The following is a 23,331-nucleotide window of genomic DNA, read 5'->3' as shown; positions in this document are numbered from 1 at the left end:
CCGTCTCCGCCCCTGCCTCAGCTCATCTGCAGCGGAAACCCTCATCCGTGCCTATGTTACCTCTAGACGACTACTCTAACGCACTCGCTGACCTACATTGGCTCCTGGTTAAGCAACGTCTTGATTTCACAATTCTCATCCTTGTTTACAAATCCTCCATGGCCTCACTCCTCCCTATCTCTGTTATCTCCTTCAGCCTCATAACCCCCCCCCCCCCCCCCCCCGAGATGTCTGAGCTCCTCATATTCTGCCCTCTTGAGCATCCCTGACTATCACTGCTCAACCATTGGTGGCTGCGTTTTCAACTGTCTAGGCCCTAAGCTCTGGAACTCCCCCCCTAAACTTCTCCGCCTCTCTATCTCTCTTTCCTCCTTCAAGACATTCCTTAAAACCTACCTCTTTGACCAAGCTTTTGATCATCTGCTGTAGTTTCTTCTCATGTGGCTCGGTGTCAAATTTATTTGTTTTGTCTTTTCACACTCCTGTGAAACGCCTTGGGACGTTTTACTACATTAAAAAACATAAAAACATAAGAACATAAGAAATAGGTGCAGGAGTAGGCCATTTGGCCCTTTGAGCCTGCTCCACTGTTCAATAAGATCATGGCTGATCTGATCACGGACTCAACTCCACTTCCCTGCCCGTTCCCCATAAACCTTTACTCCCTTATCGCTTAAAATTCTGTCTATCTCCACCTTAAATATATTCAATGACCCAGCCTCCACAGCTCTCTAGGGCAGAGAATTCCACAGATTTACAACCCTCTGAGAGAATAAATTCCTCCTCATCTCAGTATTAAATGGGCAGCCCCTTATTGTAAAACTATGCCCCCTTGTTCTAGATTCCCCCATATGAGTGGAAACATCCTCTCGATAAAACACTGTACAAGTACAAATTGTTGTTGTTGTTTACTTCAACAAATTGGAATGGGGATTTACTTTTTGTTTTCCTCGAAAGGTGGGCAAGGCCTTCAACGTGTCTGGCTATGACATTTGGTAACTTACTGCGAAGTATATATAAATAGTCCTAGGTGACTCATGCCCCAAATTTTTCTTCCCTACTTCAAACTTGTCTTTATATTTTTCTGAAGAATGGGAAACTAATTCCAGAGTATTCTTAAGCATTTCAACTGCTTCTATAAATCATGAACCTGTATCATACCACTCAGTAGTAGACTTTGTCACTGTTCATCCGAGCAGTGAATTGAAACTATGATGTTTCGGGAACAATCTACCCGCATCTAACCTGTCCCGTCCCGTCAGAATCTTGTATGTTTCTATGAGATCCCCTCTCATCCTTCTGAACTCTAATGTATAAAGGCCCAGTTGATCCAGTCTCTCCTCATATGTCAGTCCAGGCCTGATAGTCTGCATCCCAGAGTACTTAAGGAAGTGGCCCTAGAAATAGTGGATGCATTGGTGATCATTTTCCAACAGTTTATCGACTCTGGATCAGTTCCTATGGACTGGAGGGTAGCTAATGTAACACCACTTTTTAAAAAAGGAGGGAGAGAGAAAACGGGTCATTATAGACCGGTTAGCCTGACATCAGTTGTAGGGAAAAAGTTTGAATCAATCATTAAGGATGAAATAGCAGTGCATTTGGAAAGCAGTGACAGGATCGGTCCAAGTCAGCATGGATTTATGAAAAGGGAATCATGCTTAACGAATCTTCTGGAATTTTTTGAGGATGTAGCTAGCAGAGTGGACAAGGGAGAACCAGTGGATGTGGTGTATTTGGACTTTCAAAAGGCTTTTGACAAGGTCCCGCACAAGAGATTGGTGTGCAAAATCAAAGCGCATGGTATTGGGGGTAATGTACTGACGTGGATAGAGAACTGGTTGGCAGACAGGAAGCAGAGAGTTGGGATAAACGGGTCCTTTTCAGAATGGCAGGCAGTGACTAGTGGAGTGCTGCAGGGCTCAGTGCTGGGGCCCCAGCTCTTTACAATATACATTAACGATTTGGATGAAGGAATTGAGTGTAATATCTCCAAGTTTGCAGATGACACTAAACTGGGTGGCGGTGTGAGCTGTGAGGGGGACACTAAGAGGCTGCAGGGTAACTTGGACAGGTTAGGTGAGTGGGCAAATGCATGGCAGATGCAGTATAATGTGAATAAATGTTATTCATTTTGGGGGCAAAAACACGAAGGCAGAATATTATCTGAATGGCGGCAGATTAGGAAAAGGGGAGGTGCAACGAGACCTGGGTGTCACGGTACATCAGTCATTGAAGGTTAGCATGCAGGTACAGCAGGCGGTGAAGAAGGCAAATGGTATGTTGGCCTTCATAGCTAGGACATTTGAGTATAGGAGCAGGGAGGTTTTACTGCAGTAGTGAGGCCTCACCTGGAATATTGTGTTCAGTTTTGGTCTCCTAATCTGAGGAAGGATGTTCTTGTTATTGAGGGAGTGCAGTGAAGGTTCACCAGATTAATTCCAGGGATGGCTGGACTGAGGAGAGACTGGATCAACTGGGCCTTTATACACTGGAGTTTAGAAGGATGAGCGGGGATCTCATAGAAACGTATTAGATTCTGACAGGACTGGACAGGTTAGATGCGGGAAGAATGTTCCCGATGTTGGGGAAGTCCAGAACCAGGGGACAAAGTCTTAGGATAAAGGGTAGGCTATTTAGGACTGAGATGAGAAGAAACTTCTTCACTCAGAGAGTTGTTAACCTGTGGAATTCCCTGCCGCAGAGAGTCGTTGATGCCAGTTCATTGGATATATTCAAGAGGGAGTTAGATATGGCCCTTACGGCTAAGGGGATCAAAGGGTATGGAGAGAAAGTAGGAAAGGGGTACTAAGGGAATGATCAGCCATGATCGTATTGAATGGTGGTGCAGGCTCGAAGGGTCGAATGGCCTACTCCTGCACCTATTTTCTATGTTTCTATGTAACTTGCTCCTTAATACCTACTACTTTGACCACTCTTTTCATCACCTGCCAGAATATCTCTTTATATGTCAGCATCAAATTTGGCCTGAAAGCGCTCTTGTAAAGCACCTTAGAATGTTTTTACTACATTAAAAGCACTATATAAATACTAGTTGTTGTTTATTGTATGTGTTTTTTTGCCCCTTTCCCTTGCTTTGTTTTTCCTTATGAGCTGTTTATTTGTAATATCTTCCAGTTCTGTTGAAAGGTAATGCCTGAAATGTCTACATTATCCTTTACAGATGGTTTCTATTTTTGTTACTGAATTGACCGTGTTTATGAAGATGTCAACGAACTGCACCAACTCTCATCTTCTCTCCTCCCCAAATGAACATTGGATGTGGATAGTTAATTTAGATAGAAAATTCAAGTTTACTGCTTGTGACTGAGATGGCAAAATGTCATTTAAAAAGGCAACATGATGCGTGCATTGCAAACATCAGCTAGCAGTAGCTAATGATCTGTATCACACAATATGTGACATCTGAAGTATGCACCAGTTTATACCAGCTTGGTATCATTTCAAAGAGAACTTTTTAACATTATAAAATGAAAGATTGTCATAATGCAGAAAAGTGAAACTGATGGGTACACAATGAACACTAGAGGGAGCAAATGTGCTGACTTGTTAATATTACAAGTAATGTACAGCATTATGTGCTGCATAAAGACTGCATTGTGTAACTGATTATGCATGAAAAATACTCTATTCCTGGCACTGAATCAGTAACTTTGCATATTCATATTTCTGCTGGTATTTTATAATTCTTCCCCGGGGATTGCACCTTGATGTGGTGGGAAGGTTTGGTTGCTCCAATAGCCATGAGAGCTGTGCTGGCAGGAGTAAAACTCCTGGTCGAGCCACTGCCTGGTAGGCAGTTGAGTCAGGCTAACGACCTTTCATTATGGAAACAACCCAAGATAAGCTGAGTCTGTTACAGACTTGCAAATATAAACATCAACTGTGGAGAATCATGATCTGCTAAGACTCTAACTAACGAACTAACTGATGGTTTCAAATACAAAAGCAAAATACTATGGATGCTGGAAATCTGAAATAAAAACTGAAAATGCTGGAAATACTCAGCATGTCAGGCAGCATTGACCTCTGTTTCTCTTTCCACAGATGCCGCCTGAGATGCTGAGTATTTTCAGCATTTTCTGTTTTTATTTATGATGGGTTCCAAAGCCTATTTTACTCTGCTTTGCTCTGGAGTCAGGTTGGCTCCTGCATTTACAAAGAGTTTAGCAATAGTGCATTGCTACCCAGTGTGCATCATCTGTGTATCCATATGTCACAGGATTCAGTTTCTGTGCTGATTTGTCCATGATGACATCGGATATTGCACCATTAATTATGTGTCTTACAAGAGTTATTTCACAATCGTGAAAGACCCATGAGAAACAAGTATTATAGATATAAGAGAATTCTGATAGTTCCTTGAATTAGTGAAAAAAACATTCAGAGCTATAATATTAGTGTTCAATGGTTTATGTGGCATGTTGTGTCATGCAGTACTGGACAGAAGTGATAAATAACTGAAGTTATTTTATCTTAACTATGGTTACATATAGTTACGGGCAGCAAAAATATCACTCCAAAGCATAGAGTAAAGTTAGTAATCTCATTTAGGCTGCATTTGCACTGCAGCTACTGGTCAGAAACATGCTTGCATTGCCTTGCTCGAAGTTTTTGCCCTGTTACGAGCGAGCTCTGCGCATGCCTGGATATATGTATGGGCGGAGCCATCTCCTCAAAGTTACAAATGGAAATCTTTCCAGAGCGGGGAGTCAATTCAAACTAATATGCATGAAATAAATCTAAACCATAGAAAGAAAGATGCATTTATATAGCATTTGCAGGCCTACTTGTCCCAAGGAATTTTGACAGGAACTTAAAAAAGTGGGATTTGAGGAACATTGAAAATAGGAAACTGCAGTTATGCAATGCATAATACATCACCTGATTATGTGGGATAAGGGACTTTAGTTTTGTGGAGAGACTAGAGAAACTGGAATTGTTCTCCTTTGAGCAGAGAAGGTTAAGGGGAGCTTTAATAGATGTGTTCAAAATTATAAACAGTTTTGATAGAGCAACTAAGGAGAAACTGTTTTCATTGGCAAGAGGACTGGCAACCAGAGGACACAGATTTAAGATATTTGGCAAAAAAAACCCAGAAGGGAGCGGAGTTTTTTTTTTAACACAGCAATTTATTATAATCTGGAATGCACTGCCTGAAAGGGTGGTGGAAGCAGATTCAGTAGTAGCTTTCAAAAGGGAATTGGATATATCTTCCACCCTTTAAAATGAAGTTCGGGACCTGGAACAGCAGTGGACAACCTCAACAGCGACAGACTGGAATGCCGTACTGCTATTGTTGCCTGGGAACTCAAAATGTTTCGACACAGACATCGCCGTCCTAAGTGAGATTCGGCGGGCAGGGGAAAGCCAGCTCAAGGAACAAGGTGGTGGTTACACCTTCTTCTGGAAAGATAAACCAGAAGAAGACCGCCGCCTCCATGGGGTTGGCTTCGCCATAAAAAATGAGCTAGTTGGGCATCTCAGAGACTCCCCACGCATCATGACTCTTTGGCTCACCCTAGCCCGGAACCAGTGCGTTACGGTCATCAGTGAATATGCGCCAACACTGGAAGCTACAGACGAAACCAAAGAGGAATTCTACTCCAGCTTTGAACAATCCCTGTCCCGAGTCCCAGCGGATGACAAGCTGATCCTCCTTGGCGACACTAACGCCAGAGTTGGAAAGGACATAGACCTCTGGGGAGGTGTGATCGGCAGAGAGGGGGTAGGGAAAACCAACTCCAACAGTAATCTCCTCCTGACGAAATGCTTAGAACATGGCCTTGTCATAACGAACACCTTGTTCCATCAGAGAGACAAGTACAAGGCCTCATGGCAACACCCTCGCTCCAAGCACTGGCATCTGCAAGACTACGTCATCATCCGAGCAAGGGACCACAAGGATATCCGCATCATCCGTGCCATGATAGAAGCTGATGACTGCTGGATTAACCACTGACTAATCTGCTCTGTCATTTCCATCAATGTAGCCCCAAACAGCAGTGGCAATAGAAAAGCTGCTGCAGGAAAATCCTGCTAAGAAAGCCAAATTCAGCCAGTGCCTCACAACCAACCTGACGACCTCCAGTGAACCGGAGACGCAGAGTGTCCACAGTGCCTGGTCTGTCCTCAAGGCCTCCATAGTTAGCACCTGTGATGAGACGCTTGGTCACTCCACCGGGAAACATCAAGACTGGTTCGACGAGAATGACCAGGGGATCCAGGAGCTAATAATCCGCAAACGCGAGGCATTCTTGAACTGGAAATAGCAACACAACTCGAGAGCAAGGAAGCAGCTCTACAGACGTCTGAAGGTCGACGTCCAACATAAAACTCACGACCTAATGAACAGATGGTGCGTGGAAAAAATGCAGGAGATCCAGCAACTAGCTGACAACCATGACATGCAGTCAAGACCACCTACGGCCCAAGCACCCAAGGTCATACCCCACTGAAGGCCAAGAACAGATAGGTACTCATCAAGGACAGAGAGAGGCAGTCAGTGCTCGCTGGAAGGAACACTTTTGAAGATTTCCTTAACCGAGACTCTAACTTCGACGCAAGTGTCCTTGATTCCATCCCGCAGCATCACTATATCAGCACAACCCCAGCAGGCATAAGGTTGAAAAGACCAACCGACAACTGAAGAACAACAAGGCCTCAGGAGCAGATGGAATCCCTGCCAAAACACTGAAGCATGGCAGAGAAGCACTATTGGCATGAATCCATGAACTCATTTCTCTTATTTGTAAGGAGGAGAGCATGCCAGGGGATCTCAGACATGCTGTAATTGTGACCATCTTCAAGAAAGGTGACAAGTCCGATTGTAGTAATTACAGAGGAGTCTCCCTGCTATTTGCCACAGGGAAAGTCATCGCAAGAATTTTCCTCAATAGCCTCCTTCCAGTGGTTGAAGAGCTTCTCCCAGAGTCGCAATGCGGATTCCGCCCACTAAGGGGCACAATGAATATGATCAACTTCAAGAAAAATATAGGGAGCAGCACCAGCCTCTGTACATGGTCTTCTTTGACCTCACAAAGGCCTTTGACACTGTCAACTGGGAGGGATTATGGCGTGTCCTCCTCAAATTCGGCTGCCCTTAAAAGTTCATCACGATCCTCCACTTGCTTCATGATGACATGCAAGCCGTGATCCGGACCAACAGATCCATCACAGACCAAATACACGTGCGGACCGGGGTCAAGCAAAGCTGTGTCATCGCACCAACGCTCTTAGAAACATAGAAATAGTTTCCCGTTTGTTCTGTAGATTAGCTCCACTCCAGCGGGGAACTTACTGAGGGCGAGATGGAGCATTGCACCAAGGAAGAGTGAGAAACATAGAAACAGTATAAAAAGAGAGGGCTTTGTGCAGACCTGCACGGAGTGCAGCAGCAGCTCAGAGTGCAAAGGTAAGAGTTTGGTAAGTGGGAGTGGGAGGTGTTGCTTTGTCTTGTTTTCCCCACCAGTGCTGACGCCCCGACCTGGGAGGAAAAGAAAACGAAGTGTGACGTCATAGCCAAGAGGGTAAGTGATTGGCTGGTTGATTGGGGAGTAGTTTTTCTTTTTTCCTTATCTTGTCAGTAAGAAACCTTTGGCATTGTTGCCAAATTGGGTTATTTTAAGTCATGGCAGGAGAGTCCAGACTCGTGTCATGCTCCTCTTGTGCCATGTGGGAAATCAGGGACGCTTCCAGTGTCCCTGACGATTATGTGTGCAGGAACTGTATCCAGCTGCAGCTCCTGTTAGACCGCATGATGGCACTGGAGCTGTGGATGGAATCACTCTGGAGCATGCGCGATGCTGAGTATGTCGTGGAAAGCATGTTCAGTGAGTTGGTCGCACAGCAGGTAAAGATTACAAAGGCAGATAGGGGATGGGTGACCATCAGGAAGAGCAGGAGTAGGAAGGCAGTGCAGGCGTCCCCTGCGGTTATCTCCCTCCAAAACAGATATACCGCTTTGGATATTGTTGGGGGAGATGGCTCACCAGGGGAAGGCAGCAGCAGCCAAGTTCATGTCACTGTGGGTGGCTCTGCTGCACAGGAGGGCAAGAAAAAGAGTGGGAGAGCTATAGTGGTAGGGGATTCTATTGTAGGGGAATAGGTAGGCGTTTCTGCGGTCGCAACTGAGACTCCAGGATGGTATGTTGCCTGCCTGCTGCAAGGGTTAAGGATGCCTTAGAGCGGCTGCAGGGCATTCTGGAGGGGGAGGGTGAACAGCCAGTTGTCGTGGTGCATATAGGTATCAATGATATAGGCAAAAAGCGGGATGAGGTCCTATAAGCTGAATTTAGGGAGCTAGGAGTTAAATTAAAAAGTAGGAGCTCAAAGGTAGTAATCTCAGGATTGCTACCAGTGCCACGTGCTAGTCAGAGTAGAAATAGCAGGATAGTTAAGATGAATACGTGGCTTGAGGAGTGGTGCAAGAGGGAGGGATTCAAATTCCTGGGACATTGGAACTGGTTCGAGGGGAGGTGGGACCAGTACAAACCAGACGGTCTGAACTTGGGCAGGACCAGAACCAATGTCCTAGGGGGAGTGTTTGCTAGTGCTGTTGGGAAGGAGTCAAACTAATATGGCACGGGGATGGGAACCTATGCATGGAGACAGAGGGAAATAAAATGGGGGCAGAAGCAAAAGATAGAAAGGAGGGCAGAGAAACCCAAGGCAAAAATCCAAAAGGGCCACATTACAGCAAAATTCTAAAGGGACAAAGACTGTTAAAAAGACAAGCCTGAAGGCTCTGTGCCTCAATGCGAGGAGTATTCGTAATAAGGTGGATGAATTAACTGCGCAGGCAGCCATTAACGATTATGATATAATTGGGATTACGGAGACATGGCTCCAGGGTGACCAAGGCTAGGAACTCAACATCCAGGGGTATTCAACATTCAGGAAGGATAGACAGAAAGGAAAAGGAGGTGGGGTAGTGTTGCTGGTTAAAGAGGAAATTAACGCAATAGTAAGAAAGAACATGAGTTTGGATGATGTGGAATCTTTATGGGTAGAGTTGCGGAATACCAAAGGGCAGAAAATGCTAGTGGGAGTTGTGTACAGACCACCAAACAATAGTAGTGAGGTTGGGGATGGCATCAAACAAGAAATTAGGGATGCGTGCACTAAAGGTACAGCAGTTATCATGGGCGACTTTAATCTACATATACATTGGGCTAACCAAGATGGTAGCAATGTGGTGGAGGAGAATTTCCTGGAGTGTATTAGGGATGGCTTTCTAGACCAATATGTCGAGGAACCAACTAGAGAGCTGGCCATCCTAGACTGGGTGTTGAGTAATGAGAAAGGACTAATTAACAATCTTGTTGTGCGAGGTCCCTTGGGGAAGAGTGACCATAATATGGTAGAATTCTTTATTAAGATGGAGAATGACACAGTTAATTCAGAGACTAGGGTCCTGGCAATGGCAAACATTTAAAGATCACATGGATGAACTTCAACAATTGTACATCCCTGTCTGGAGTAAAAATAAAAAGGGAAAGGTAGCTCAACCATGGCTAACAAGGGAAATTAGGGATAGTGTTAAATCCAAGGAAGAGGCATATAAATTGGCCAAAAAAAGCAGCAAACTTGAGGACTGGGAGAAATTTAGAATTCAGCAGAGGGGAAAAAAGGGAGGAGGAAAATCAAGTATGAGAGGAAGCTTGCAGGAAACATAAAAACTGACTGCAAAAGCTTCTATAGATATGTGAAGAGAAAAAGATTAGTGAAGACCAACGTAGGTCCTTTGCAGTCAGAATCATGTAAATTTATAATGGGGAACAAAGAAATGGCAGATCAATTGAACAAATACTTTGGATCTGTCTTCACTAAGGAAGACACAAATAACCTTCCAGAAATACTAGGGGTTCGAGGGTCTAGTGAAAAGGAGGAACTGAAGGTAATCCTTATTAGTCAGGAAATTGTGCTGGGGAAATTGATGGGATTGAAGGCCGATAAATCCCCAGGGCCTGATCGGCTGCATCCCAGAGTACTTAAGGAAATGACCCTAGAAATAGTGGATGCATTGGTGATCATTTTCCAACATTCCATTGACTCTGGATCAATTCCTATGGATTGGAGGGTAGCTAATGTAACACCACTTTTAAAAAAAGGAGGGACAGAGAAAATGGGGAATTATAGACCGGTTAGCCTGACATTGGTGGTGGGGAAAATGTTGGAATCAATTATTAAAGATGAAATAGCAGCGCTTTTGGAAAGCAGTGACAGGATCGGTCCAAGTGAGCATGGATTTATGAAAGGGAAATCACGATTGACAAATCTTCTGGAATTTTTTGAGGATGTAACTAGTAGAGTGGATAAGGGAGAACCAGTGGATGTGGTGTATTTGGACTTTCAAAATGCTTTTGACAAGGTCCCACACAAGAGATTAGTGTGCAAAATTAAAGCACATGGTATTGGGGGTAATGTATTGATGTGGATAGAGAACTGGTTGGCAGACAGGAAGCAGAGAGTCGGAATAAACGGGTCCTTTTCAGAATGGCAGGCAGTGACCAGTGGTTCAGTGCTGGGACCCCAGCTATTACCAATATACATCAATGATTTAGATGAAGGAATTGATTGTAATATCTCCAAATTTGCAGATGACACTAAGCTGGGTGGTGGTGTGAGCTGTGAGGAGGATGCTAAGAGGCTGCAGGGTGACTTGGACAGGTTAGGTGAGTGGGCAAATGCATGGCAGATGCAGTATAATGTGGATAAATGTGAGGTTATCCACTTTGTTGGCAAAAACAGGAAGACAGAATATTATCTGAATGGTGACAGATTAGGAAAAGGGGAGGTGCAACAAGACGTGGGCGTCATGGTACATCAGTCATTGAAGTTTGGCATGCAGATACAGCAGGCGGTGAAGAAGGCAAATGGCAAATGGCCTTCATAGCTCGAGGATTTGAGTATAGGAGCAGGGTGGTCTTACTGCAGTTGTACAGGGCCTTGGTGAGGCCACACCTGGAATATTGTGTTCCGTTTGGTCTCCTAATCTGAGGAGGAATATTCTTGCTATTGAGGGAGTACAGCGAAGGTTCACCAGGTTGATTCCCGGGATGGCAGGATTGACACATGAGGAGAGACTGAATCAACTGGGCTTGTATCCACTGGAGTTTAGAAGAATGAGAGGGGATCTCATAGAAACATATATAATTCTGACGGGATTGGACAGGTTAGATGCATGTAAGAAGAATGTTCCCATTGCTGAGGAGTTCCAGAACCAGGGGTTACAGTCTAAGAATAAGCGGTAAGCCATTTAGGACTGAGATGAGGAGAAACTTCTTCACTCAGAGAGTGGTTAACCTGCGGAAAGTTATTGAGGCCAGTTCATTTGATATATTCAAAAGGGAGTTAGATAAGGCCCTTACGGCCAAAGGGATCAAAGGGTATGGAGAGAAAGCAGTACAGGGGTATTCTTCCTCATTTCCTTATTTTGAGTTTATGCCCCCTAGTTCTAGATTCCCCACGAGAGGAAACATTCTCTATGCATCTACTCTGTCAATCCCCCTCAGAATCTTATACGTGACAACCACGGTGTCCTTTTAAGATTTATTTTCTGTAATCCTTTTGGCGTTTTGTTTATAATTCATGCATCTTTAAAAATGCATCTTAGAGGGATGCATTTTCAGTGATCCTTCAAAAGCAAAATCGGAAGTAAAAAATAAGACGCCTGGAGCTCACACGCAATTGAATACAAACGATTTCCTAAACGTTAACTTTGTTTCTTTCCATAGGTGCTGCCTGACCTGCTGAGATTTCCAGCATTTTCTGTTTTTATCTCTGAATGAACAACAGACATCCTAATGCAACCAGTCTGCAAAAGCCATGAAGTGGCAGCAGGGCAATTTTAAAAGGCAAGTTCAGCAGCTGGCGATCCAGTGGAACAGTGTATTGCAGCGCTCGCGCTCTGGGTGCTGCTGGCGTTCGGATGACGTCAATGGAGGGGCTCCGATCCGCTCGGGCTGCTGGCGCCACTTCCGCTCGCGGGGCTGCGCGAGGGAGCGCGCGGTGCGACTGTTGCTTTGATCTCGGGCTTTTTTTTTGTTTTGCACCGTCAGCCGGGGAAGGGGAGGTCGGCTCAAAAAAAAACCCCGATCAGTGCTACTGCGAGCGGCAGGGCGAGGTGGGGCTGTGTATGTGAGCGGCGGAGGAGGAATGGGTGTCCTCAAGCTGACGGAGCAGGTAAGAAGCGGCGGGACTGGGAGGGGAGGGGGCAATGAAGAGGAGAGAGAAAGAGAGAGTGGGCAACACTGGGGAGGGGGCGACCTGCCAACTGGGACAGGCGTCGAGCAGCGCCGGGACATGAAGCAGAAGCATCTCCGGCGCCCCTGCATTCCCCCCTCACCGCATCCTGGAGCCCAGCTACAAATCGGGTGAGGGTGGCACCGCAGGGAGATGGGGTTTCAAGGCCAGGCACTGGCCAGCACCGCCAAAGGAAGCTGCTAACAATCGTACTTCAAGTCAGAATCCGCTTTCACGCTGAGCTGCCCGGTGGAACGGCAATAGCCGGGCTTGTGATGGGTTCTGCATTTTTAGAACTATGTGGACCAATGCTGTGCATGGTTTATTTGTAAGGAAAGGAATCCTGGGCTGTGGGAACTGCTGCTCGGACCCTGCTGGGGGAAAAAAATTTTTTCATATATTTCTCTTCGTTTGTTTAACCTCTGGATAACATCATAAGGCAGTCCAGTTTGCAATAATTCAGTTACATTAGTGGTATAAAAATGAAAGCTTCGTGACTACTCAGCTGTAGGATCGGATAGGGGGGATATTAATTGATATCTCATTTTTTACTTTATTGTATCTTACTAATTAAAATGATTTTCGTAATGTACAAAGATTGGTCAGAAGTGTATGTCGACATAAGGTGGTAGTTTCAGAGTAACTCCTGGATCACTGAGAAAAGGTGGATGATAAATTGTTGAAAATTTACGCCCTCTTTACCCGACAATAAAATATCAGTTATATTTCGGGTAAAGCCTGTACAGTAAGTAATCGACTTCATCTTGACTTCCTCTTTTTGAAATGTAGCTAAGAGCGAGTGGTTTTTGATATTTCAATCCAGGCAAGCGGAAGGAACTGCAGTGGAGGATTATAGCATTGAGACATATAATTTAAAACTAGTCATTATATGTATTTCAATTGATACTTTTAAAAAACTTTTTCGTTTATATCCCGTTCCTGTTTAAAGCTTTGTAACAATGTTAGATATAGTTAGACTGGGGTTGGAAATAATTGCCTCTCTCGTGGTGCTTGTTACATAATATAAGAAATAGGAACAGGAGTAGGCCATACATAGAAACATAGAAAATAGGTGCAGGAGTAGGCCATTCGGCCCTTCTAGCCTGCACCGCCAGTCAATGAGTTCATGGCTGAACATGCAAACTTAGTACCCCCCCCATTTCTGCTTTCTCGCCATAACCCAAGTAAGGACTACATCTAACTCCTTTTTGAATATATTTAGTGAATTGGCCTCAACAACTTTCAGTGGTAGAGAATTCCACAGGTTCACCACTCTCTGGGTGAAGAAGTTCCTCCTCATCTCGGTCCTAAATGGCTTACCCCTTATCCTTAGACTGTGATCCCTGGTTCTGGACTTCCCCAACATTGGGAACATTCTTCCTGCATCTAACCTGTCTAAACCCGTCAATTTTAAACGTTTCTATGAGGTCCCCTCTCATTCTTCTGAACTCCAGTGAATATAAGCCCAGTTGATCCAGTCTTTCTTGATAGGTCAGTCCCGCCATCTCGGGAATCAGTCTGGTGAACCTTCACTGCACTCCCTCAATAGCAAGAATGTCCTTCCTCAAGTTCGGAGACCAAAACTGTACACAATACTCCAGGTGTGGCCTCACCAAGGCCCTGTACAATTGTAGCAACACCTCCCTGCCCCTGTACTCAAATCCCCTTGCTATGAAGGCCAACATGCCATTTGCTTTCTTAACCGCCTGCTGTACCTGCATGCCAACCTTCAATGACTGATGTACCATGACACCCAGGTCTCTTTGCACCTCCCCTTTTCCTAATCTGTCACCATTCAGATAATAGTCTGTCTCTCTGTTTTTAACCACCAAAGTGGATAACCTCACATTTATCCACATTATACTTCATCTGCCATGCATTTTCCCACTCACCTAACCTATCCAAGTCGCTCTGCAGCCTCATAGCATCCTCCTTGCAGCTCACACTGCCACCTAACTTAGTGTCATCTGCAAATTTGGAGATACTAAATTTAATCCCCTCGTCTAAATCATTAATGTACAGTGTAAACAGCTGGGGCCCCAGCACAGAACCTTGCAGAGTACCCCACTAGTCACCGCCTGCCATTCTGAAAAGTACCCATTCACTCCTACTCTTTGCTTCCTGTCTGACAACCAGTTCTCAATCCATGTCAGCACACTACCCCCAATCCCATGTGCTTTAATTTTGCACATTAATCTTCTGTGTGGGACCTTGTCGAAAGCCTTCTGAAAGTCCAAATATACCACATCAACTGGTTCTCCCTTGTCCACTCCACTGGAAACATCCTCAAAAAATTCTAGAAGATTTGTCAAGCATGATTTCCCTTTCACAAATCCATGTTGACTTGGACCTATCATGTCACCTCTTTCCAAATGCGCTGCTATGACATCCTTAATAATTGATTCCATCATCTTACCCACTACCGATGTCAGGCTTACCGGTCTATAATTCCCTGTTTTCTCTCTCCCTCCTTTTTTAAAAAGTGGGGTTACATTGGCTGCCCTCCACTTGATAGGAACTGATCCAGAGTCAATGGAATGTTGGAAAATGACCATCAATGCATCCGCTATTTCCAAGGCCACCTCCTTAAGTACTCTGGGATGCAGTCCATCAGGCCCTGGGGATTTATTGGCCTTCAATCCCATTAATTTCCCCAACACAATTTCCCGACTAATAAGGATTTCCCTCAGTTCCTCCTCCTTACTAGACCCTCTGACCCCTCTTATATCCGGAAGGTTGTTAGTGTCCTCCTTAGTGAATACCGAACCAAAGTACTTGTTCAATTGGTCTGCCATTTCTTTGTTCCCCGTTATGACTTCCCCTGATTCTGACTGCAGGGGACCTATGTTTGTCTTTACTAACCTTTTTCTCTTTATATATCTATAGAAACTTTTGCAATCCGTCTTAATGTTCCCTGCAAGCTTCTGTTCGTACTCCATTTTCCCTGCCCTAATCAAACCCTTTGTCCTCCTCTGTTGAGTTCTAAATTTCTCCCAGTCTCCGGGTTCACTGCTATTTCTGGCCAATTTGTATGCCACTTCCTTGGCTTTAATACTATCCCTGATTTCCCTTGATAGCCACGGTTGATCCACCTTCCCTTTTTTATTTTTACGACAGACGGGAATGTACAATTGTTGTAGTTCATCCATGCGGTCTCTAAATGTCTGCCATTGCCCATCCACAGTCAACCCCTTAAGTATCATTCGCCAATCAATCCTAGCTAATTCATGCCTCATGCCTTCAAAGTTACCCTTCTTTAAGTTCTGGACCATGGTCTCTGAATTAACTGTTTCATTCTCCATCCTAATGCAGAATTCCACCATATTATGGTCACTCTTCCCCAAGGGGCCTCGCACAACGGTATTGCTAATTAATCCTCTCTCATTACACAACACCCAGTCTTAGTTGGTTCCTCGACATATTGGTCTCGAAAACCATCCCTTATGCACTCCAGGAAATCCTCCTCCACCGTATTGCTTCCAGTTTGGTTCGCCCAATCTATGTGCATATTAAAGTCACCCATTGTAACTGCTGCACCCTTGCTGCATGCACCCCGAATTTCCAGTTTGATGCCCTCCCCAACATTACTACTACTGTTTGGAGGTCTGTACACAACTCCCACTAATGTTTTTTGCCCTTTGGTGTTCTGCAGTTCTACCCATATAGATTCCACATCATCCAAGCTAATGTCCGTTCTAACTATTGCATTAATCTCCTCTTTAATCAGCAATGCTACCCCACCTCCTTTTCCTTTTATTCTATCCTTCCTGAATGTTGAATACCCCTGGATGTTGAGTTCCCAGCCCTGATCATCCTGGAGCCACGTCTCTGTAATGCCAATCACATCATATTTGTTAACATCTATTTGCACAGTTAATTCATCCACCTTATTACGGATACTCCTTGCATTAAGACACATAGCCTTCAGGCTTGTTTTTTTAACAACCTTTTTCCTTTTAGAATTTTGCTGTACAGTGGCCCTTTTTGTTTTTTGTCTTGGGTTTCTCTGCCCTCCACTTTTCCTCATCTCCTTTCTGTCTTTTGCTTTTGTCTCCTTTTTGTTTCCCTCTGTCTCCCTGCATTGATTCCCATCCCCTTGCCATATTAGTTTAACTCCTCCCCAACAGCACGAGCAAACACTCCCCCGAGGACATTGGTTCTGGTCCTGCCCAGGTGCAGACTGTCCGCTTTGTACTGGTCCCACCTCCCCCAGAACCAGTTCCAATGCCCCAGGAATTTGAATCCCTCCCTGCTGCACCACTGCTCAAGCCATGTATTCATCTGCGATTCCTATTCTGACTAGCACGTGGCACTGGTAGCAATCCCGAGATTACTACTTTTGAAGTCCCACTTTTTAATTTAGCTCCTAGCTCCTTAAATTCGTTTCGTAGGACCTCATCCCTTTTTTTTAAAACCTGTGTCGTTGGTACCAATCTGCACCACGACAACTGGCTGTTCTCCCTCCTTTTTTAGAATGTCCTGCACCCGCTCAGAGACATCCTTGACCCTTGCACCAGGGAGGCAACATACCATCCTGGAGTCTCGGTTGTGGCTGCAGAAACGCCTATCTAGTCCCCTTACAATTGAATCCCCTATCACTATTGCTCTCCCACTCTTTTTCTTCTCCTCCTGTTCAACAGAGCCAGCCACGGTGCCATGAACTTGGCTGCTGCTGCCCTCCCCTGATGAGTCATCCCCCTCAACAGTATTCAAAGCAGTGTATCTGTTTTGCAGGGGGATGACCACAGGGGACCCCTGCACTACCTTCCTTGCACTGCTCTTCCTGCTGGTCTTCCATTCCCTATCTGGCTGTGGACCCTTCACCTGCGGTAAGACCAACTCGCTACACGTGCTACTCACGTCATTCTCAGCATCGTGGATGCTCCAGAGTGAATCCACCCTCAGCTCCAACTCCGCAACGCGGTCCGTCAGGAGCTGGAGGCGGATACACTTCCCGCACACGTAGTCGTCAGGGACACTGGAGTCGTCACTGAGTTCCCACATGGTACAGGAGGAGCATAACACGCGACCGAGCTGTCCTGTCATGACTTAACCCTTAGATAGGCAACAACAATGTTAAAGTTTACTCATTGTTAGAGAAGAGAAGAAAGAAAAACTACTCACCAATCACCAGCCAATCACTTACCCCCTTGGCTGTGATGTCACCTTTCTGTTTCTTTCTACTTCTTTATTGCCTTCTCCCTGTAGCTGCACAAGTACACCTCTTGCTGCCGCTGGGCCTTTTATAGGCCTCCGACCCCGGACTCGCACCTCACCAACTGCCACCGCCTCTCGCTGCCGCTGGGCCTTTTATAGGCCTCCGACCCCGGACTCGCGCCTCACCAACTGCAGCTGCCGCTGGGCCTTTTATAGGCCTCCGACCCCGGACTCGCGCCTCACCAACTGCCGCCGCCTCTCGCTGCCGCTGGGCCTTTTATAGGCCTCCGACCCTGGACTCGCGCCTCACCAACTGCCGCCGCCTCTAGCTGCCGCTGGGCCTTTTATCGGCCTCTGACCCCAGACTCACGCCTCACCAATAAGATAATGGCTGATCTGATCTTGGTCTCATTTCCACTTCCCTGCCCGCTCCCCATAACCCTTTACTCCCTTACCGTTTAAGAAACTGTCTATTTTTCTCAAAATTATTCAATGTCCCAGCTTCCACAGCTCTCTGAGGCAACAAATTCCACAGATTTACAACCATCAGAGGAATTTTCTCCTCATCTCGGTTTTAATTGGGCGGCCCCTTATTCTAAGATCATGCACTCTAGTTCTCGTCTTCCCCCCCATCAGTGGAAACATCCTCTCTGCATCCACCTTACCAAGCCCCCTCAATCTTATACGTTTTGATAAGATCACCTTTCATTCTTCTGAATTCCAGTGAGTAGAGACCCAACTTACTCAACCTTTCCTCAGAAGTCAAACCCCTCATCCCAGGAGTCAACCGAGTGAACCTTCTCTGATCTGCCTCCAAAGCAAGTACATCCTTTCGTAAATATGGAAACCAAAACTGCACGCAGTATTCCAGATGTGGCCTCACCAATGTCTTATATAGCTGTAGCAAGACTTCCATGCTTTTGTACTCTATCCCCTTTGCAATAAAGGCCAAGATACCATTGGCCTTCCTGATCACTTGCTGTACCTGCATACTATCTGTTATGTATGGAGAAAGAGTCAGACTGAACACTGAGCTCAAAGTAAAGTGTGATCTTAGTCTTTTATTGCAGGTCTCCAGAATGCCTGTCCAACCCGAGGCCTCCTTAAATACCTGTGCTCCCAAGGGATTATGGGGGTCCCTTGGGACTTTAGGGGATGAGCCCTCAGGTGGCTGTACAGAGTAAATACAAGCTTACATATATAACAACACTACCACTCCCACTCCCCCCAAAGTCAATAGTGCAACTATTTACAATGTGAGTCGATCTGGGGCCCTTCTTGCCCTGATTGATCGTCTCGGTGTGAAAGCTGGTATTGTTGAATCATTTGTTGGGCCCTTGCTGGGCTGTTGTGCACCTGGCCTTGCTGGGCTGCCTGGTGTGTTGTGCCTTGCTGGGCTGCTGTGGATGATGGGTTCTGCTTTGTGGTCAACTGTGGTGCTGGTTGCCACTGGTGTGTACGTTGGGAGATCAAAAAAGTTAGAGTCCAAGTTGGGTTGTTCAGGATAGTCCGTTAATCGGAGTTTGATTTGGTCCAAGTGTTTCCGGTGAATGAGTCCATTTGAAAGTTTGACCTGAAACACCCTGCTCCCCTCTTTGGCTACGACAGTGCCGGGAAGCCACCTTGTCCATAATTCAATACAAATACAGGATCATTGATTTCAATCTCGCGTGACACATTTGCGCTTTTGTGGTATGCACTTTGTTGAAGCTGCCTGCTCTCTACTTGTTCATGTAGATCAGGGTGAACGAACGAGAGCCTTGTCTTAAGTGCTCTTTTTATGAGCAGTTCAGCAGTTGAGGTCCCAGTGAGCAAGTGGGGTCTTGTGCGGCAGCAAAGCAGGACTCGGGATAGGCGGGTCTGCAGTGAGCCTTCAGTTACCCTCTTCAAGCCTTGCTTGATGGATTGCACTGCTCTCTCTGCCTGATCATTGGACGTTGGTTTAAACAAGGCAGATGTGACATGTTTGATCCCGTTACGGGTCATGAATTCTTTGAACTCAGCACTGGTAAAACATGGCCCGTTGTCGCTCACTAGGACATCGGGTAAGCCGTGAGTGGCAAACATGGCCCGCAGGCTTTCAGTAGTGGCAGCAGACGTGCTAGCCGACATTATCTCACATTCAATCCACTTGGAGTACGCATCGACAACCACAAAGAACATTTTACCCAAAAATGGGCCTGCATAGTCGACGTGTAGCCTAGACCACGGTTTGGAGGGCCAAGACCATAAACTTAGCGGCGCCTCCCTGGGTACATTGCTTAACTGCGAGCATGTATTACATCTGTGAACGCAGGACTCTAAATCCGCATCGATACCGGGCCACCACACGTGGGATCTGGCTATCGCTTTCATCATTACGATGCCTGGGTGGGTACTGTGGAGGTCATTGATGAAGGTGTCTCTGCCCTTCTTGGGGACCACTACTCGATTGCCCCACAGAAGGCAGTCTGCTTGTATAGACATTTCATCTTTGCACCACTGGAATGGCTTTATCTCTTCCTGCATTTTCACTGGGACACTGGGCCAGCTCCTGTGAAGCACACAGCTTTTGACTAGAGATAATAAGGGGTCCTGTCTTGTCCAGGTTTTGATCTGCCGGGCAGTGACGGGTGATTGCTCACTCTCAAATGCTTCCATGACCATGGCTAGATCTGTGAGCTGCACCATTTCCATCCCCCGTAGTGGGCAATGGCAGCCTACTGAGAGCATCGGCGCAGTTTTCTGTGGCGGATGGCGTAGTTGTATGCGGACAACATGAGCGCCCATCTCTGGATGCGGGCCGATGCGTTGGTATTTATCCTCTTACTCTCGGAAAACAGGGGTATAAGTGGCTTATGGTCAGTTTCCAATTCGAATTTTAACCCAAACAGGTATTGATGGGTTTTCTTTACCCCATAAACACACGCTAATGCTTCTTTCTCAATCATGCTGTAGGCTCTCTCAGCCTTAGACAAACACCTGGATGCAATAACAACCGGTTGCAGTTTCCCCAAATCATTAACTTGTTGCAGTACACACCATATGATGACGCATCACATGCTAGTACCAAATGCTTACATGGATCATACAACACAAGCAATTTGTTTAAGCATAACAATTTTCGCTTTTACAAAGGCATTTTCTTGGCTTTTGCCCCAAACCCATTCGTCCCCTTTTCGAAGTAAGGCATTCAGTGGTTCTAACAGTGTGCTAAGACTCGGTAAGAAGTTACCCAAGTAGTTCAGGAGTCCCAGAAACGACTGCAGCTCCGTCACGTTCTGTGGCCTCGGTGCGTTCTCGATTGCCTCTGTCTTTGCGTTGGTGGGCCTGATGCCGTTCACCGCAATCCTCCTTCCCAAGAACTCCACTTCAGGTGCCAGGAAAACGCAGAGTGTTTCAACCTGAGCTCCACGTGGTTGAGTCGATTAAGAACCTCCTCTAGGTGCTGCAGATGCTCGACTGTGTTTCGACCTGTGACCAAGATGTCGTCCTGGAAGACCGCGGTTTGCGGGACCGACTTCAGTAAGCTTTCCATGTTTCTCTGGAATATCGTCGCCGCTGATCGGATTCCAAACGGGCATCTGTTATAATCAAAAAGACCTTTGTGCGTGTTGATGCAGGTGAGGGCCTTCGATGATTCCTCCAGTTCCTGCGTCATGTAGGCTGAAGTCAGATCCAGCTTCGTGAACGTCTTTCCTCCCACCAGCATTGCAAAGAGGTCGTCGGCCTTTGGTAGTGGGTATTGGTCCTGCAGGGAGAAACAATTGATAGTTACTTTGTAATCGCCATAGATTCTGATGGTGCCGTCTCCCTTGAGGACTGAGACGATAGGACTGGCCCACTCGTTGAACTCGATTGGTGAAATGATGTCCTCTCTTTGCAGCTGGTGTAGCTCAATCTCTACCCTTTCTCTCATCATGTACAGTACTGCTCTCGCCTTGTGATGGATGGGTCGCGGCCCCGTAATTAGGTGGATCTGCACTTTTGCTCCTTGGAATTTCCCGATGTCTGGTTCGAACAGTGAAGGAAATTTGTTTAATATCAGAGCACACAAAGTGTCGTCAGTGGGCGATAACGCTTGGACGTCGTCCCAGTTCCAGCGTATCTTTCCCAGCCAGTTCCTGCCGAGCAGTATGGGACCATCGCCCGGTACCACCCAGAGTGGTAGCTTGTGCACCGCTCCATCGTAGGAGATCTTTACGATAGCACTGCCGATTACAGGAATCAGTTCTTAGTTTCGTGCGAACTGGAGTTGAGACTGGCCTTGAGGCCTTGTTGCACCACAACCTTTCAAAAGTCTTTTTGCCCATGAAGGACTGGCTCGCGCCGTGTCCAGCTCCATTGACACCGGGAGTCCATTTAGTTCAACGTTCAGCATTATCGGGGGACAATTTGTGGTGAATATGTGCACCCCATGTACCTTTTCCTCCTTGGTCTGAGGCTCTCATTCGTTGTGATCCTCTGTGGATCTGTCCTCCTCTGCAACATGGCGGTCTGCAGGATTTGCAGCTCGCCTGCACACTCAGAGGTGTCCCATTGTTCCACAGACCTTACAAAATGTACCCTTTGAAAGGGCGTGAATGGAAACGATCACCCCCGCAGCGCCAACATCACCCTTGATGGTGGACTCTGAGTCATCTGTGGACGTGCAGCTGTGGGTATGTGTGACCTGCCCGGTTTGTTACGATTCGAAAACAACATCACTTTGTTCACAGTACTTGTAGCAGCACTTGTGTGCTGAGAGATTTACTTCGTATTGTCACTCGTGGCAATGAACGCCTGGGCTATCGCTATGGCCTTACTCAAGGTTGGGGTCGCTACAGTCAAAAGTTTGCCAAGTATGGCTTCGTGCCCAATGCCAAGTACGAAAAAGTCTCTGAACATATGCTCCAAATTCGCAATGTCCTGCAAGGCATCTTAGCTCGGCGACATAACTCGCCACTTCCTGGCCTTCAGACCTTTTGTAGGTGTAGAACCGGTACCTCTCCATCAGAACGCTTTCCTTTGGATTCAAATGCTCTCGGACCAGTGTGCACAAATTGTTGTATGATTTCTCCGTGGGTTTCACTAGAGTGAGCAGATTCTTCATGAGGCCATACGTTGGTGCCCCACAGACGGTGAGGAGGATCGCCCTTCGTTTGGCAGCATTCTCTTCCCATCTAGCTTGTTGGCCACGAAGTATTGATCGAATTGCTCCACAAAAGTTTCCCAATCATCTCCCTCTGAGATTTTCTCCAGGATGCCTACTGTTCTCTGCATCTTTGGGTTCTTTATCTGTATCTCGTCGCCAGTTATGTATGGAGAAACGCTGTGAGCTCAAAGTAAAGTGTGACCGTTGTCTTTTATTGCAGGTCTCCATAAGAACATAAGAATTAGGAACAGGAGTAGGCCATCTAGCCCCTCGAGCCTGCTCCGCCATTCAATAAGATCATGGCTGATCTGGCCGTGGACTCAACTCCACTTACCCGCCCTCTCCCCGTAACCCTTAATTCCCTTATTGGTTAAAAATCTATCTATCTATCTGTGACTTGAATACATTCAATGAGCTAGCCTCAATTGCTTCCTTGGGCAGAAAATTCCACAGATTCACAACCCTCTGGGAGAAGAAATTCCTTCTCAACTCGGTTTTAAATTGGCTCCCCTGTATTTTGAGGCTGTGCCCCCTAGTTCTAGTCTCCCCTACCAGTGGAAACAACCTCTCTGCCTCTATCTTGTCTATCCTTTTCATGATTTTAAATGTTTCTATAAGATCACCCCTCATCCTTCTGAACTCCAACGAGTAAACATAGAAACATAGAAAATAGGTGCAGGAGTAGGCCATTCGGCCCTTCGAGCCTGCACCACCATTCAATAAGATCATGGCTGATCATTCCCTCAGTACCCCTTTCCTGCTTTCTCTCCATACCCCTTGATCCCCTTAGCCGC

The 23,331-nt window shown here is 46.1% G+C and overlaps 1 protein-coding gene across 2 annotated transcripts in view; it reads left to right on the top strand.

The window, feature by feature from the left end:
- Positions 1-12,096: 12,096 nt before the first annotated feature.
- Positions 12,097-23,331, top strand: part of ankrd44 (ankyrin repeat domain 44) — a 266,596-nt gene continuing 255,361 nt past the window's right edge. For both annotated transcript variants that reach the window (XM_070875908.1, XM_070875907.1), the window contains exon 1: positions 12,097-12,207. In XM_070875908.1, the coding sequence (XP_070732009.1) occupies positions 12,181-12,207 (27 nt within the window). In that variant the 5' untranslated portion in view covers positions 12,097-12,180. The remainder of the gene's footprint in view (positions 12,208-23,331) is intronic.

Source organism: Pristiophorus japonicus, chromosome 3 (assembly GCF_044704955.1).
Source record: "Pristiophorus japonicus isolate sPriJap1 chromosome 3, sPriJap1.hap1, whole genome shotgun sequence".
Lineage (NCBI taxonomy): Eukaryota > Metazoa > Chordata > Chondrichthyes > Pristiophoridae > Pristiophorus > Pristiophorus japonicus.
The sequence above is the reverse complement of the archived record's forward strand: the minus strand, read 5'-3'. Positions and strand labels throughout refer to the sequence as shown.